The 11,757-nt window shown below is 30.1% G+C and overlaps 3 protein-coding genes across 10 annotated transcripts; 2 read left to right on the top strand and 1 right to left on the bottom strand.

Moving 5' to 3' along the window:
- The first annotated feature begins 551 nt into the window (after window positions 1-551).
- LOC111034666 (splicing factor 3A subunit 3) lies at window positions 552-2,500 on the top strand. Its single transcript, XM_022315976.1, has 2 exons — window positions 552-801; window positions 900-2,500. The coding sequence occupies exon 2, from the start codon at window positions 907-909 to the stop codon at window positions 2,407-2,409; it is 1,503 nt and encodes a 500-aa protein (XP_022171668.1). The 5' UTR covers window positions 552-801; window positions 900-906; the 3' UTR covers window positions 2,410-2,500.
- A 329-nt stretch (window positions 2,501-2,829) lies between these two features.
- On the top strand, window positions 2,830-5,053 carry LOC111034667 (gamma-glutamylaminecyclotransferase-like). 4 transcript variants are annotated; one of them, XM_022315978.1, is made up of 3 exons: window positions 2,830-3,251; window positions 3,330-3,518; window positions 3,596-4,028. In XM_022315978.1, exons 2-3 carry the CDS (start codon window positions 3,336-3,338, stop codon window positions 3,884-3,886), a joined length of 474 nt encoding a protein of 157 aa, XP_022171670.1. In that variant the 5' UTR covers window positions 2,830-3,251; window positions 3,330-3,335; the 3' UTR covers window positions 3,887-4,028. The 4 variants fall into 4 exon arrangements, with proteins under 4 accessions (XP_022171670.1, XP_022171669.1, XP_022171673.1 ...); XM_022315981.1 differs by adding an exon at window positions 4,892-5,053 and having other exon boundaries at window positions 2,833-3,518; window positions 3,596-3,828; XM_022315979.1 differs by having other exon boundaries at window positions 2,834-3,518; window positions 3,596-3,828; window positions 3,917-4,028.
- LOC111034665 (death-associated protein kinase 1-like) lies at window positions 4,156-9,867 on the bottom strand. Of its 5 annotated transcripts, none has more exons than XM_022315971.1 (18): window positions 9,740-9,867; window positions 9,177-9,379; window positions 8,873-9,073; window positions 8,594-8,794; window positions 8,380-8,534; window positions 8,177-8,297; window positions 7,912-8,098; window positions 7,729-7,850; window positions 7,440-7,650; window positions 7,145-7,374; window positions 6,866-7,015; window positions 6,367-6,555; window positions 6,081-6,299; window positions 5,452-5,628; window positions 5,151-5,363; window positions 4,842-5,054; window positions 4,525-4,759; window positions 4,156-4,454 (listed from the first exon to the last, which is right to left on the bottom strand). In XM_022315971.1, the coding sequence occupies exons 2-18, from the start codon at window positions 9,270-9,272 to the stop codon at window positions 4,324-4,326; spliced, it is 3,051 nt and encodes a 1,016-aa protein (XP_022171663.1). In that variant the 5' UTR covers window positions 9,273-9,379; window positions 9,740-9,867; the 3' UTR covers window positions 4,156-4,323. The 5 variants fall into 5 exon arrangements, with proteins under 5 accessions (XP_022171663.1, XP_022171666.1, XP_022171664.1 ...); XM_022315974.1 differs by lacking the exon at window positions 9,740-9,867 and adding an exon at window positions 9,635-9,704; XM_022315972.1 differs by lacking the exon at window positions 9,740-9,867 and adding an exon at window positions 9,577-9,695.
- Between the last annotated feature and the right edge of the window lie 1,890 nt (window positions 9,868-11,757).

Below are 11,757 nucleotides of genomic sequence, written 5' to 3'. Positions count from 1 at the left end.
AATATTGAATATATTGTATTTGGTAATCGGATAGGCAATAAACACACAATTGAACGTTAGCAATAGATTTTCAGGATTAAGGTAGGCAACTTTGTATACATATTGACGATTAGCAATAGATTTTGGGATTTCTTGAATTCTCTTATCAAATATTGCTAGCGGACCGTACATATCTTCGTCCAGACTTCAGATCCCCATGACTCCATGATGCCCACCGGCCACCGGGATAATCTACTTGATAGGTCTAAGGGGAATAACCATAGGCAACGGATATAATATTATAGCATAAATCATAGCATAGAACTACAGTATAGTTATTGAATAACAATTCATAATAACAATAGTATGTTTACGACAGTGAATCTAGATAACTATGGGGATCTAGTTGGATGGGGATCTAGGGTGTATGTCACCGTAAAATAGAGACGTCGTGCTTCATGTATTACTTCACTCCCACCACGGCCACAGAAGGCCAAATATTAAACATCCGTACGAATACACTTTTTAACACAACGTTTTTCTGGAATAAACACAGATATGTATATTAATATTATTAAATATATATAGGTATCTGTGGGAATAAATTATCGTATCACGTTGATTTTGGAGCTTGGTGTTTATGCCATGATAACGTAGCCGATGCCGATCAAAAGACGCGGAACTACCACCCTCCTCACCTCATGGCAGAATGAAATTCTATTTGTTGTGATCAAGTGATACTAACAAAGTTACAACCTATTCATATTTCATTTCATCAAGTTCCAAATTCAGACTTCGGTGTTTTCAAACATTTGCGAGACTGTAAGTATTATTTTTTGTTGGTAGTTTTTTTTATACACGTATTTTTGTGTAAAAAGTCTATATAAATTACAAATTGTATTCCATTGTTATTGCATTAGAAGTGAAATGGATACTTTAATAGAACAGCAACGTCGTTACCACGAAGAACGAGAACGGTTAGTTGATGCTATGGTTAAAGAGATGCTGTGGAAAAAGTCTACGACCAGAGACGTGATTAATTCCGAACACCGACAAAAATTGTTGCTCGATCAATATATGGAAGGAACTAATAAACTAAAAGAATTTTATGAAGATAAGGATGGTTTACGCAAGGAGGAAATTACATCCATCACGGGTCCAAATGAGTTTGCTGAATTTTATTTTCGTTTAAAGGGCATTAAAGAATTTCATAAGAAACATCCAAATGAAATATCAGTGCCATTGTCGGTTGAATTTGAAGATTTGAATAATCTCCGTGAAAATCCTTCAGAGGAAATGACAAACATGGTAGATTTCACTGATGAAGAAGGCTATGGAAGATACTTGGATTTACATGAATGCTATGAGAGGTATGTGAATTTAAAAGGAGTTGAAAAAGTTGATTACATTACTTACCTATCCATTTTTGATCATTTGTTTGATATTCCTAAAGATCGTAAAAATTCGGAATATAGGAAATATGTAGATATTTTATTGGAATACTTGCATGGTTATTATTTACGAATAAAACCTTTACATGATGTTGACAATGAAATGGATACTGTTCGGATTGAGTTTATAAATCAATGGGAAGAAGGTACTTTCCCAGGTTGGCCAAAAGACACAAGTAGTGCTTTAGCCAATGTTGGCGCACACTTAGATTTGTATGCCTTTTCTTCTTGGGAAGAATTAGCCTCTCTTGGACTCGATCGTTTGAAATCAGCTTTGATGGCATTAGGATTGAAATGTGGTGGAACTTTGGAAGAAAGAGCTCAACGATTATTTTCGACCAAAGGGAAAACTTCATTAGATCCTGCTTTATTAGCTAAAGGTAAGCCAGGAAAAATGAACCGCACTAAAGAACAAGAAAGGCAAAAAGAATTAGCAATGCTTGAGGCGCAAGTATATAGGTTCTGTGAACTCCTAGCTGAACAGAGATTAGCAACTAAAGAGAATGTTCAAAGAAGACAAGCTCGAACTGAAGGAGAACGTGATGATTCTGAAAATGAGGCAAGTGCATCAGAATCTGATGACGAACAAGGAGAAGATATCCCTTATAATCCAAAAAATTTACCTCTTGGTTGGGATGGAAAGCCGATTCCATATTGGTTATATAAGTTACATGGATTAAATATTAGCTATAACTGTGAGATTTGTGGTAATTTTACATATAAAGGTCCCAAAGCATTCCAGCGACATTTTGCTGAATGGAGACATGCACATGGAATGAGATGTTTGGGTATACCAAATACTGCACATTTTGCTAATGTCACACAAATTGAAGATGCGCTTGCACTTTGGGAAAAATTAAAAACAATGAAACACGATGAGCGGTGGCAACCAGAGAATGAGGAAGAATTTGAAGATTCTCAAGGAAATGTAGTCACTAAAAAAACATATGAAGATCTCAAGCGACAAGGCTTATTGTAATATTAAAAAAATTATTAATTATATTTTTGTTTATAATATATTGAATATAATCTTTGGACCATAATTTCATTTTCAAATATTAATTAAACCAAAAATTGCATTTTATAAAACACAACCAAAAAGTTTTTATTCATTCGTATTTACTTGATTTTTATTATTAATTTCATATTCATGTATGTATAATATTGTTAAATGATTAAATTCTGAGTAGTTAGCTTCAAAAGTGTAATCATTACTGAAATGTAAGACAGTAATATAATGACGTATTTTATCATATTGTTTTTTAAGATAAACTAGATATTAAAACTAGGTTAATTAATAATAGTATAACACTATAACATACCAATTCATTTGGTTTATTAGTTAAATGATAAGTAAAATATAGTAATATTATATAATATAATTAATATAAAAGAAAGTTTTTTCTACTTTTATACGAACCACAAGTACAACTGACAAAATAAAATAAACTTAGATTCCAAATATTGCTAAGTGCTTAAAAATTGAATTAATACATTCAATCCTCAAATCTGACGTGATCTATGTTTTATCGACTGCTTTTGTTTTATATGCATAGATGAATATTGTTGATTACCTACCATCGTTAACATTAGTTGTGTTGTAGTAGAATTTGTTGATGTAGATTCACACATTTTAATGTGTTGATTTAGATTTATCTCTATTTTGTTCCACATAAAAAGTGATCAGGACAGCTGACTTGTGCACATGGGTGTGGCATCTTTTTCTGTATTGACTACTAGTGAGTAGTGGTTGATTGAGTAGGGGAAAATGGTTGTGTGACCTACTCCCTGACTAAAACCGGTCGCCTCAGTCTCTTTAAGGTTGAATAAAGTTTACTTTCAACTATTTATTAATTGCAAGTGAATATTTTTCATTCTACACTCATTAATTTATTTCAGTATAAAATGGAACCGGTTTTTGTTTATGGGACGTTGAAACAAAATCAGCCTAATTATTACCATCTCAATGACACTAAAAATGGCTGTGCAGTATTTAGATCAGCCGCCGTCACAGTCAATAAATATCCCTTAGTAATTTCTACTAAATATAATATACCATTTTTGTTACAAAATGAAGGCACTGGGCATGTAAGTGATTATCATACAATATTATGTTTATTGAAATAACGTTTAATACTTTACTAAAGTGTCACATATGGTTTTAGGAAATTAGAGGTGAAATATATGACATTGACACAAAAATGATGGAATATTTAGATGATTTTGAAAATCATCCAAATTTTTATAAACGACAAAAGGCTCCAGTCAAATTACCAAATGCCGATATTATTGATTGTTGGATATATTTTTTACCCAACTATCCAGCTAGTTTTTTGGATTTACAGTACTTTGACAATTACAATTCTAGTGGTGAACATGGACTTCCATATGTCACAAGGTATCTAAGAGATCCGGATGACAAATTATCATTCCCCAATTGGAAATCATCTAGTTAATGATGTTTAACATTTTAAATTAATTTACAGTGAAGAACTACATCTATTAGAATAAGCCTTCAAGTTAATCAATAAAATAGTCATAGAGGTTTCCTCTTCTCAGTCCAATGTTTATTATTATATCAATTAAGTGTAAAAAAAACTAAAATTAGTATTCGCATTACACTAGTGCATTTTAAAAATAAATTCATATCACACATTGTCAGAAATACAAATTGAATCATAAATTTGTTTAAAAAAAATATGTGTAATAGTGTTATATTATATAATTTTTTCTATACAAAACAAAGTTGCTAAATTACATTTAGGAAAAATAATTGCTTTCTTATAAATTCACACTTTTCCTTTCAACTTTAATTGACTAGAAATAATAATTTAAAAACTCAGTGCTTAATGCAACCAAAATTTTTTTATATCAAATTATTTTCAACATATTTTTATAACTTATTTAAAGTTACGGGACAGTTATTTATATCCATGACTTTAATTCTAAAACATTGTACATTCTGCAACACAACCAGAGCTACTTCTTCACGTCCCAATTCATTTAATTGATCAACCAATGTACCTGAGAAGGTAATTATTGAATGTTTTATTAAAATGTTATTTGTTAATTATTAGATTTTGTTTATTTTCACCTATTGTCGGCGTAGGTTGAACTGTTGTCCATGTATCTATTAGTGCTAGAAAAGGACTAGTTGGTCCATTATCAAATAGTTGAACTTTTGAATCTAATCCAATGTTAAGAGCAAACAATGCCCAATCTCTTCCTAATGGGTGTACTGGATCAACAAGACGACTTAATTCTTGGCGACACATGGTATTTAATTCTGTTAGTGGTAAACAATCCGTACAAGATAACATGTTTTCCACCTTGATTAGATAATATTATGTGTGAATATAATACAAGAACAAATGAATGATGTGACATATTATTAATGAAATAAATATTTACCTGGTCACATCCAAATGCAATTAAGTCCAATACACATTCTTTTTTTCCAGTTAACGGATTAACAACAAATGATTTGAAATCGGAAGTCTTCCGTACTGAATAGAATATATCATCAACGCCATAACCATGAGGCTGTGCGTAATGTTCTGATAAATTTGAGGGACTGAGAAATTCTTTAATTACTTTCATTCCTGGACATGTTTCAATCAAAACCTATAGTTCATATTTATATTATACTTTTTTCAATTTTGTAATTATAAATTCAATTGTACATTTACTGTATAAAAATATAAAAATAAATATTTTTACTAGATTTATGGAATGCAATATTTCTTCTAGAAAATAAAAACAGGTATAACTTGATGATTTAGAACCCCGAATTTTTATTTCAATACAACCATCTTGTTCTAGGGATACCATACACTCTATATTGCTTATACATAACACAGTACCGCCGTACCATTGATATAGGTAACTGTCCATGTCTTCATAATAATTGTTTTGCAAGTACCGTAATTCAACCTAGAATTAATATTTAGGTATTTAATATAAATAATATGAATAAAGAATACATTTTTTTTTAAATAAAGAATAAATCAATTATCAATACCTGTATTCTTATGAAAATTGATGTTAAAAGTTCAAGAAATTGTGGTTGTGAACTAAGCCGAACTCCTCCGTAACAACAGTCAACAACATTATTACCCCAGGGTTTCCACAATGTTTCATCTTTTTCTCTTATGATATATGCTGGAAATTCGTATTCAATGTCCCCATCATTATCATACTAAAATAATAGATTTTTTATATTTGAAAGTTTTACCAACATAAATATTTTCAATTATAAATGACTTAAACTCCAATTACATTAACTGCTGACTAATATGAATTATAACGTAATATAAAAATATTATTACTGCATCTAATAATAGATTATTATGGATAGACGAAAGAAACGACCGCTATCGACGCCGGTTAGGTTAGGTTAGGTTATCGGCAGTCGGCGACAAAAAACAACAACAATATTAATTTTGTGCACATTAAAAATATTACTTTAATAATAATTAATATACCGCCGTCTACGGTACTGTGACAAATACGTCAAAGAGTATTGAAATTTAAATTCATCATAATGAGTAAACTTTTTGGTCAAATTATTTCTGGATACGGTCTTGGTTACAATATCTCATTAAAAATAACTATGATATTAAGTTGAAAACTGATAACAATTTAACCTACTTGGACACATATTTTCATTGTTTCCAATAGTTGAAGTACTGACATGGCATCATAATGAGGAAACATTATCTGAAAATCATTTGCTTGATACGAACCAGACATACGTGTTTGACTGATCAAGAAGTCTACTGAAAACAGTGTACCAATTATACTTGATCCAAACCAATTTGGAGATATAACAATCAAATCTGGTTGTAATCCAGATTTTAAGAATAACACCTGGGAAAAATAATAAACAATCATTTTAATCTTTAGATTTTAATTGTCATTGGGTCAACAAACTTACTTCACCAAGGTTTTGCAGCTGGACAAGTAATACATTTAAATGTTGAATTGTAGCCAATGGATTTACTTCAAGGTGAATAGTATCACAGAATGTCTTCCAAGACAATACAGGAAATGGATTAGCAATTTTTCTTAGTTTAGGTAAAAAGTTCTGTACCGCTTCACAAAAACCACTCATTCGTGGAATATTCTGAAATCATTTAATAAAATAAGAAAATGATAACACTCGATACACGTATAATTTCTTAGCCAAAAATAAATAATACTGAAAAGATTAAATATCATGTTGAGAGAATACCTATATAACAACTCACAAATCAAAATAATAAATTATAGTAAAATCCCTAAAATAATCAAATACAATAAGTTGTGTATTTTTTGTAACACATGTATGTGCTATTAAAATTTAATTGCACGCAGTGAAATTCCAAGAAGTGCACACCATTAATAATCAAAAAATTGAAAAAAAAAAACTGTGCACTATTAAATATAATTTAAACCTCAATTCTTGTAACTGGAGACTTAGTGTTATAATAGTTTTCCCTAGGTGGGTCATCAAGTAATTTATAACCACCACGAGTGAAGAATGACAGCTTATTTAACCTGCCATTACTGTTTGCACCGCAAATGATATCACCTCGATAGTATCCCTGACAGAAAACTTGATTTAACCATTTTGTTTTATTAATTATGGTGTGCAAAACAATATTATGTAAAATTATATACATTATTTTTCTATATTTTTTTCTTTTAATAATAAACAAATTAGGAATACTTACAAAATAAAGTCGTTTTTTACTTATACTAATTGCCTCTTTAAAATTTTTCACACTTAATGAATCAACTGCCATTATATCAAAAAGTATTAATTGTTCATAAATTTGAAATACATGTCCATACTCGTCTTTCATAGTTTTAATTAATTGATCAGGTTGGCGACATATCCTTTGGCCATTATGCGTAGCAACAATTATCACAGGCACTAAATGATTTGAAATACCATTCTTACCTACAAAAGATAATGCACTGATTTTAGTATGAATATATTTAAAGAATATTTCATGTACTACAAACTTATTGGTTCTGTGGTTTGAAGTCTAGCTTGAACAAAACTAAGCCAATAACGTACAGTTTTCAAAATTTCTGTAGAAGACTGCTGCTCATTATAAACAATAACAACTACTTTGTTTGGTGTATTTTGAATGACATGATGATAAGAATTATAGTATGTATCTTCGCCAGAGAAGTCCCAAAATGTGCATTCGTTAATACCTGATAATTTTTCCTAAAAAAATATTAACATTGCAATAATTGCTTGATGCTTTGATAAAAAAAAAAGATGTAAACATGTTTTGTTTTAAACCTTTTGAACTGCTATACCCTTAGTACCATCGTGTTTATAATAATTTGATGTGTTTGTAGTATTATATTCTGTAAGACTCATCTCGTTTCCATTATTGCACTGACCCTGAGACGTATTGATTCCTGTTTAAAATGTCCATTAGCGCTTTGTCACAAATTTAAAATTAATTAGATGCGCACTTACTGTTAGTGTTAATTGTTCTTAAAGTATTTCGTGATTTATCAAGAAGCATTGAAAACAGGCCTAGTTTCATCAACCGTATAATTGATGACTTTCCAGCATTAGAATGTCCAAAAAACAGCAAATTTGTGTTTTGTATGTATTCATTGCTAATTAGTAGTTGTTGAATGTAATTTTCTCTTGCACTATTCTGAAGTAATAAAAGAAAAAAACTAATAATAGTAAAAATGTCAACAAAATTAAATTAAATTTGAAAGTGTATGCTAACAGTGTTCAACTTGGTAAATATTGATACTATTTCTTTTTGATTATTTTTTATAGCAGTTATTTCAGGTTTAATATTGTCTGCACTACGCTGCTGAGGATCACTTCCTGCAATACATAAATACCTAAAACAATTTAAATATACATTTAAATCAAATAATATTTATTAACATTGTCATAAAAGAAGTATAGAAGTAGAATGTTTACCTAACAATTTCAACATGTCCATGTCTGGTAGCTATATGCAATGGATACAACCCTCTATCATTAGGGTACTCAAAACTATGACCCATATTTATTATTGTTTCCACAACATTTAACAAACCTTCTTGTACAGCAACATGAATAGGAGCATTACCTTCCTAATGTAAAAACCTATGTTAATTTGAGTTTTCTTAAAATTATCAAAAAATGAATTTACATTATTAAAAATATCTAAGCTTCCAGGCGCATTGTGAAGTAAATATATAGCAACATTTTCATGTTTTTCTTTTATGGCAACCAGTAGCGGTGTATCCAGATTTTCATTAACCACGTCTGCCGTAACACTATGTTCCATTAATTTCATCACACATTCTAAGTAACCATAACGGCATGCTATATGCATTGGTGTATCTCCATTCTGTAAACACATGCAAAAGTGAGTTTTAAGTAATGGTGTCCAAGGTGTAATGATTTGCAAATCAATAATTGTTGTTACATGGTTTTGTTCACAGGCAACTTGGGGCTGTCGGAACAATAGACTTTTGATCACAGAAACATTATCATTTCTAGCGGCCAAATGCAGCGGAGTGTTTCCGTTTAAGTCTTTAGCACAAACGCCTGTACCTCTGTCCAACAAAACGTCGACCACATGCTGAAAACCACGGGCAGACGCCAAGTGCAGGGCGGTTTGTCCTTTCTAAACACATCATAAATTGTACAATATACAGTCTAATTAGAAATCAAGACTCGTAATGATCCACCGTCATTGCGGTATGTTTCAAATAATTAACAAAGTTTACGTTATTTTCGGCGTAAATGTCCTGGTCATCGTTGTTGATCAGTGACTCGGCCAATTTCTCGTCAACTTCTTCCAGCGCCTGTAGCAGTGATGACATGGTTTTGTTCAACCGACTACCACCTATTCACTCGCTCACGAACTTTGAGCACGGAATGTACGGTATCATTACATGATGTACAATCGACCACAGAAAATCCACGGAAACTACAGATACACAAATAATTCTATAAATAATAATAATAATAACGACATTAAAATGTTAAAATTAAATGTTATCTTTTCAAACCCGTATTATTAATTGAATAATCATAATCAATTTATATTTTATAGGTAAGGTACTTTACTACAACTACCTATTACAAAACAACAATACCTAGTACAGACTATAGGTAGGTACCTACTATTATTCTATAATTACTCTCTGTACAATATTTTCTAACAATACCGACCGACGATTACCTCGGCTTTAGATTGTGCATTCGGGCACCACCTACTACCTAGTAGGTACCTACCGAAACGCCGAAACCATAGATTTATACAGTTATAGGTATACTTATGACTTACCTACTACATTGTAAATATATACTTAGTACAAGGTCTATGACCGAAACAACAAACAAGTCCAACACTACGTTACTATCAGTCTCGATCGCAGTTATCTGATATTCTGATTAGATAAGTTTCATGGTCATACTGACATTACAGGACGTACCTTAGGGCTTATAACATGATCTATAAGCCTTATACTATAACTATGAATATCAAAGTCGTCACGCTTTGGCGCCGGAACAACCACCGCGTTCCGTCCATTAGTTTAAGTACTACCCTGTAATCTGTATGTTTATCGTCATCACTCATCGTAGTCGCCAGAGTACTAACTACTAATGGACATATTATAACTTAAATGGTTATAGTTTAGATAAATTAACTTGAGTCTTGGATATGAAAACAAATTTGAAGGGGTACTGGACGGCTACAGCAAAAAATAAAAAATTTAGCTAAGAGCTAGAGACTGTAGTCTATAAATTATAATCTCCAGAGTCCAGATTCTTTAAACCGAAAATCTATTCACAACGTATTTATTAGTTAAGTACCTAAGGAATGATTAATCAGATGTCTCCTTAAAGCTGGTTGAAGTTAAACAAATTTATATAAAAATTCGGTTCTAGTTATATTGATGAAAATAAATGAAAAAAATATGATCAGTCATCTACCCATTGTTTCAATGTATAAAAAATTTTTATGGTTGCGAAAAAATTAAATAGGAAGATATTCAAAAGCTCTTATAAGTACAACCATTTTACAAAAGAAATAAAATAGTGTTTAATTTAAAATAAGGTATAGGTATTGTGTTTCCAGTTGCGACTTCAGTCGATTTTGAATTACATATTTACAAACCTAAAAGTTTAAATACAAATAAAAACATAATCAGATATCTACATCTCCATCTGTAATATTTATAATGAACCTCTACTGTCCTCTAGTAATTAAATTTATTTATTAGTTTATTACCTACAATAACCTTAACCGACGACTACGGTGGTATAATATCTACATACATATTAATAACTATACAGGCAAGTATAGGTAAGTATTAAGTACGATTATAATATTATCATGCACCATACAGATGTCAAGTTGTAAATTGAAAAAATTAAAATAATACTTTTTATATTATTATGATTTAAATTTATAATTATTAACTTTTTTGGTCGTTGTTATATCACATTTTATTAATTCAACGAACAAATCGTAAACACGGATCCATTTGATATGAAAAATTATATTATAATGTACATCTTTGGTTTTATCATAATGATCAAGAAGTTGTAGAAGATGCAGTCGATTATTGGTTGGTTATTATGTATGGTTGAACAATAGTTCATAAAATATGAAATATGAGTAAATAATATTTATAATTATACTAGTTAATAATTACTTTGACTACTTTGAGATTCTTAATGCTTATTCATTTTTAGATTTGTTGGTTACAGAACAACCTATTCGCGAGGAACTTTGTTTTAAATGTTCAACCCTTAGCTATAAAAGCTTAAAATTTAAAAAATGTTTAGCTATAAAATTATTTGTAAATTATGAATGATTTAAATTTTGTCAAAATTTGAACTTTAAAAAAAATTGTTCCTATGTATGTTTCTAATATTTTTCAACGAATATTGTAAATATTTAAAACCCTGACGTATTTTAAATATGTTTCAACTGCTATTATAATAATATATCAGGAGCCTTGCATTCAATTTTCAAGCTTTTTGACCCGACGTATAAAATTTAATTGGCAATTATAAGAATGATAAAAAAATTGAAAATTGAAAATGTCCGTCAACAGCTCAAGACAAGTATTTTGAAAATCTTAACTTCATAAGGTCATAAAAATTTAATTTAACTTAAGTAGAATTTTTTTTTTTGATAAAATTATTTATTATAATTAGTTCAATAAACAATGATTGTTTTGAGTGGTGGTTATCAAATTTTAAAAAATGTATACAAAAAAATCAACTAGAATTAAGTTAAAGAAATAAAAATGGTAAGGAGAGCACAGGCGTCCGCAGGAAAATTGCATTTTA

Source organism: Myzus persicae, unplaced genomic scaffold (assembly GCF_001856785.1).
Source record: "Myzus persicae strain clone G006 unplaced genomic scaffold, MPER_G0061.0, whole genome shotgun sequence".
In the NCBI taxonomy this organism is placed as follows: domain Eukaryota; kingdom Metazoa; phylum Arthropoda; class Insecta; order Hemiptera; family Aphididae; genus Myzus; species Myzus persicae.
The sequence above is the reverse complement of the archived record's forward strand: the minus strand, read 5'-3'. Positions and strand labels throughout refer to the sequence as shown.

What these genes read in the sequence shown, in the direction of transcription:
- LOC111034666 (XM_022315976.1), top strand. Translation starts at nt 907, where the DNA reads ATGGATACTTTAATAGAACAGCAACGTCGTTACCACGAAGAACGAGAA.
- LOC111034667 (XM_022315978.1), top strand. Translation starts at nt 3,336, where the DNA reads ATGGAACCGGTTTTTGTTTATGGGACGTTGAAACAAAATCAGCCTAAT. An exon ending in AAAATGAAGGCACTGGGCAT is followed by an intron (nt 3,519 to 3,595) that starts GTAAGTGATTAT and finishes ATATGGTTTTAG; the next exon opens with GAAATTAGAGGTGAAATATA.
- LOC111034665 (XM_022315971.1), bottom strand. Translation starts at nt 9,272, where the DNA reads ATGTCATCACTGCTACAGGCGCTGGAAGAAGTTGACGAGAAATTGGCC. An exon ending in ACATTTACGCCGAAAATAAC is followed by an intron (nt 9,074 to 9,176) that starts GTAAACTTTGTT and finishes TGATGTGTTTAG; the next exon opens with AAAGGACAAACCGCCCTGCA. An exon ending in AGCTGCAAAACCTTGGTGAA is followed by an intron (nt 6,300 to 6,366) that starts GTAAGTTTGTTG and finishes TATTTTTCCCAG; the next exon opens with GTGTTATTCTTAAAATCTGG.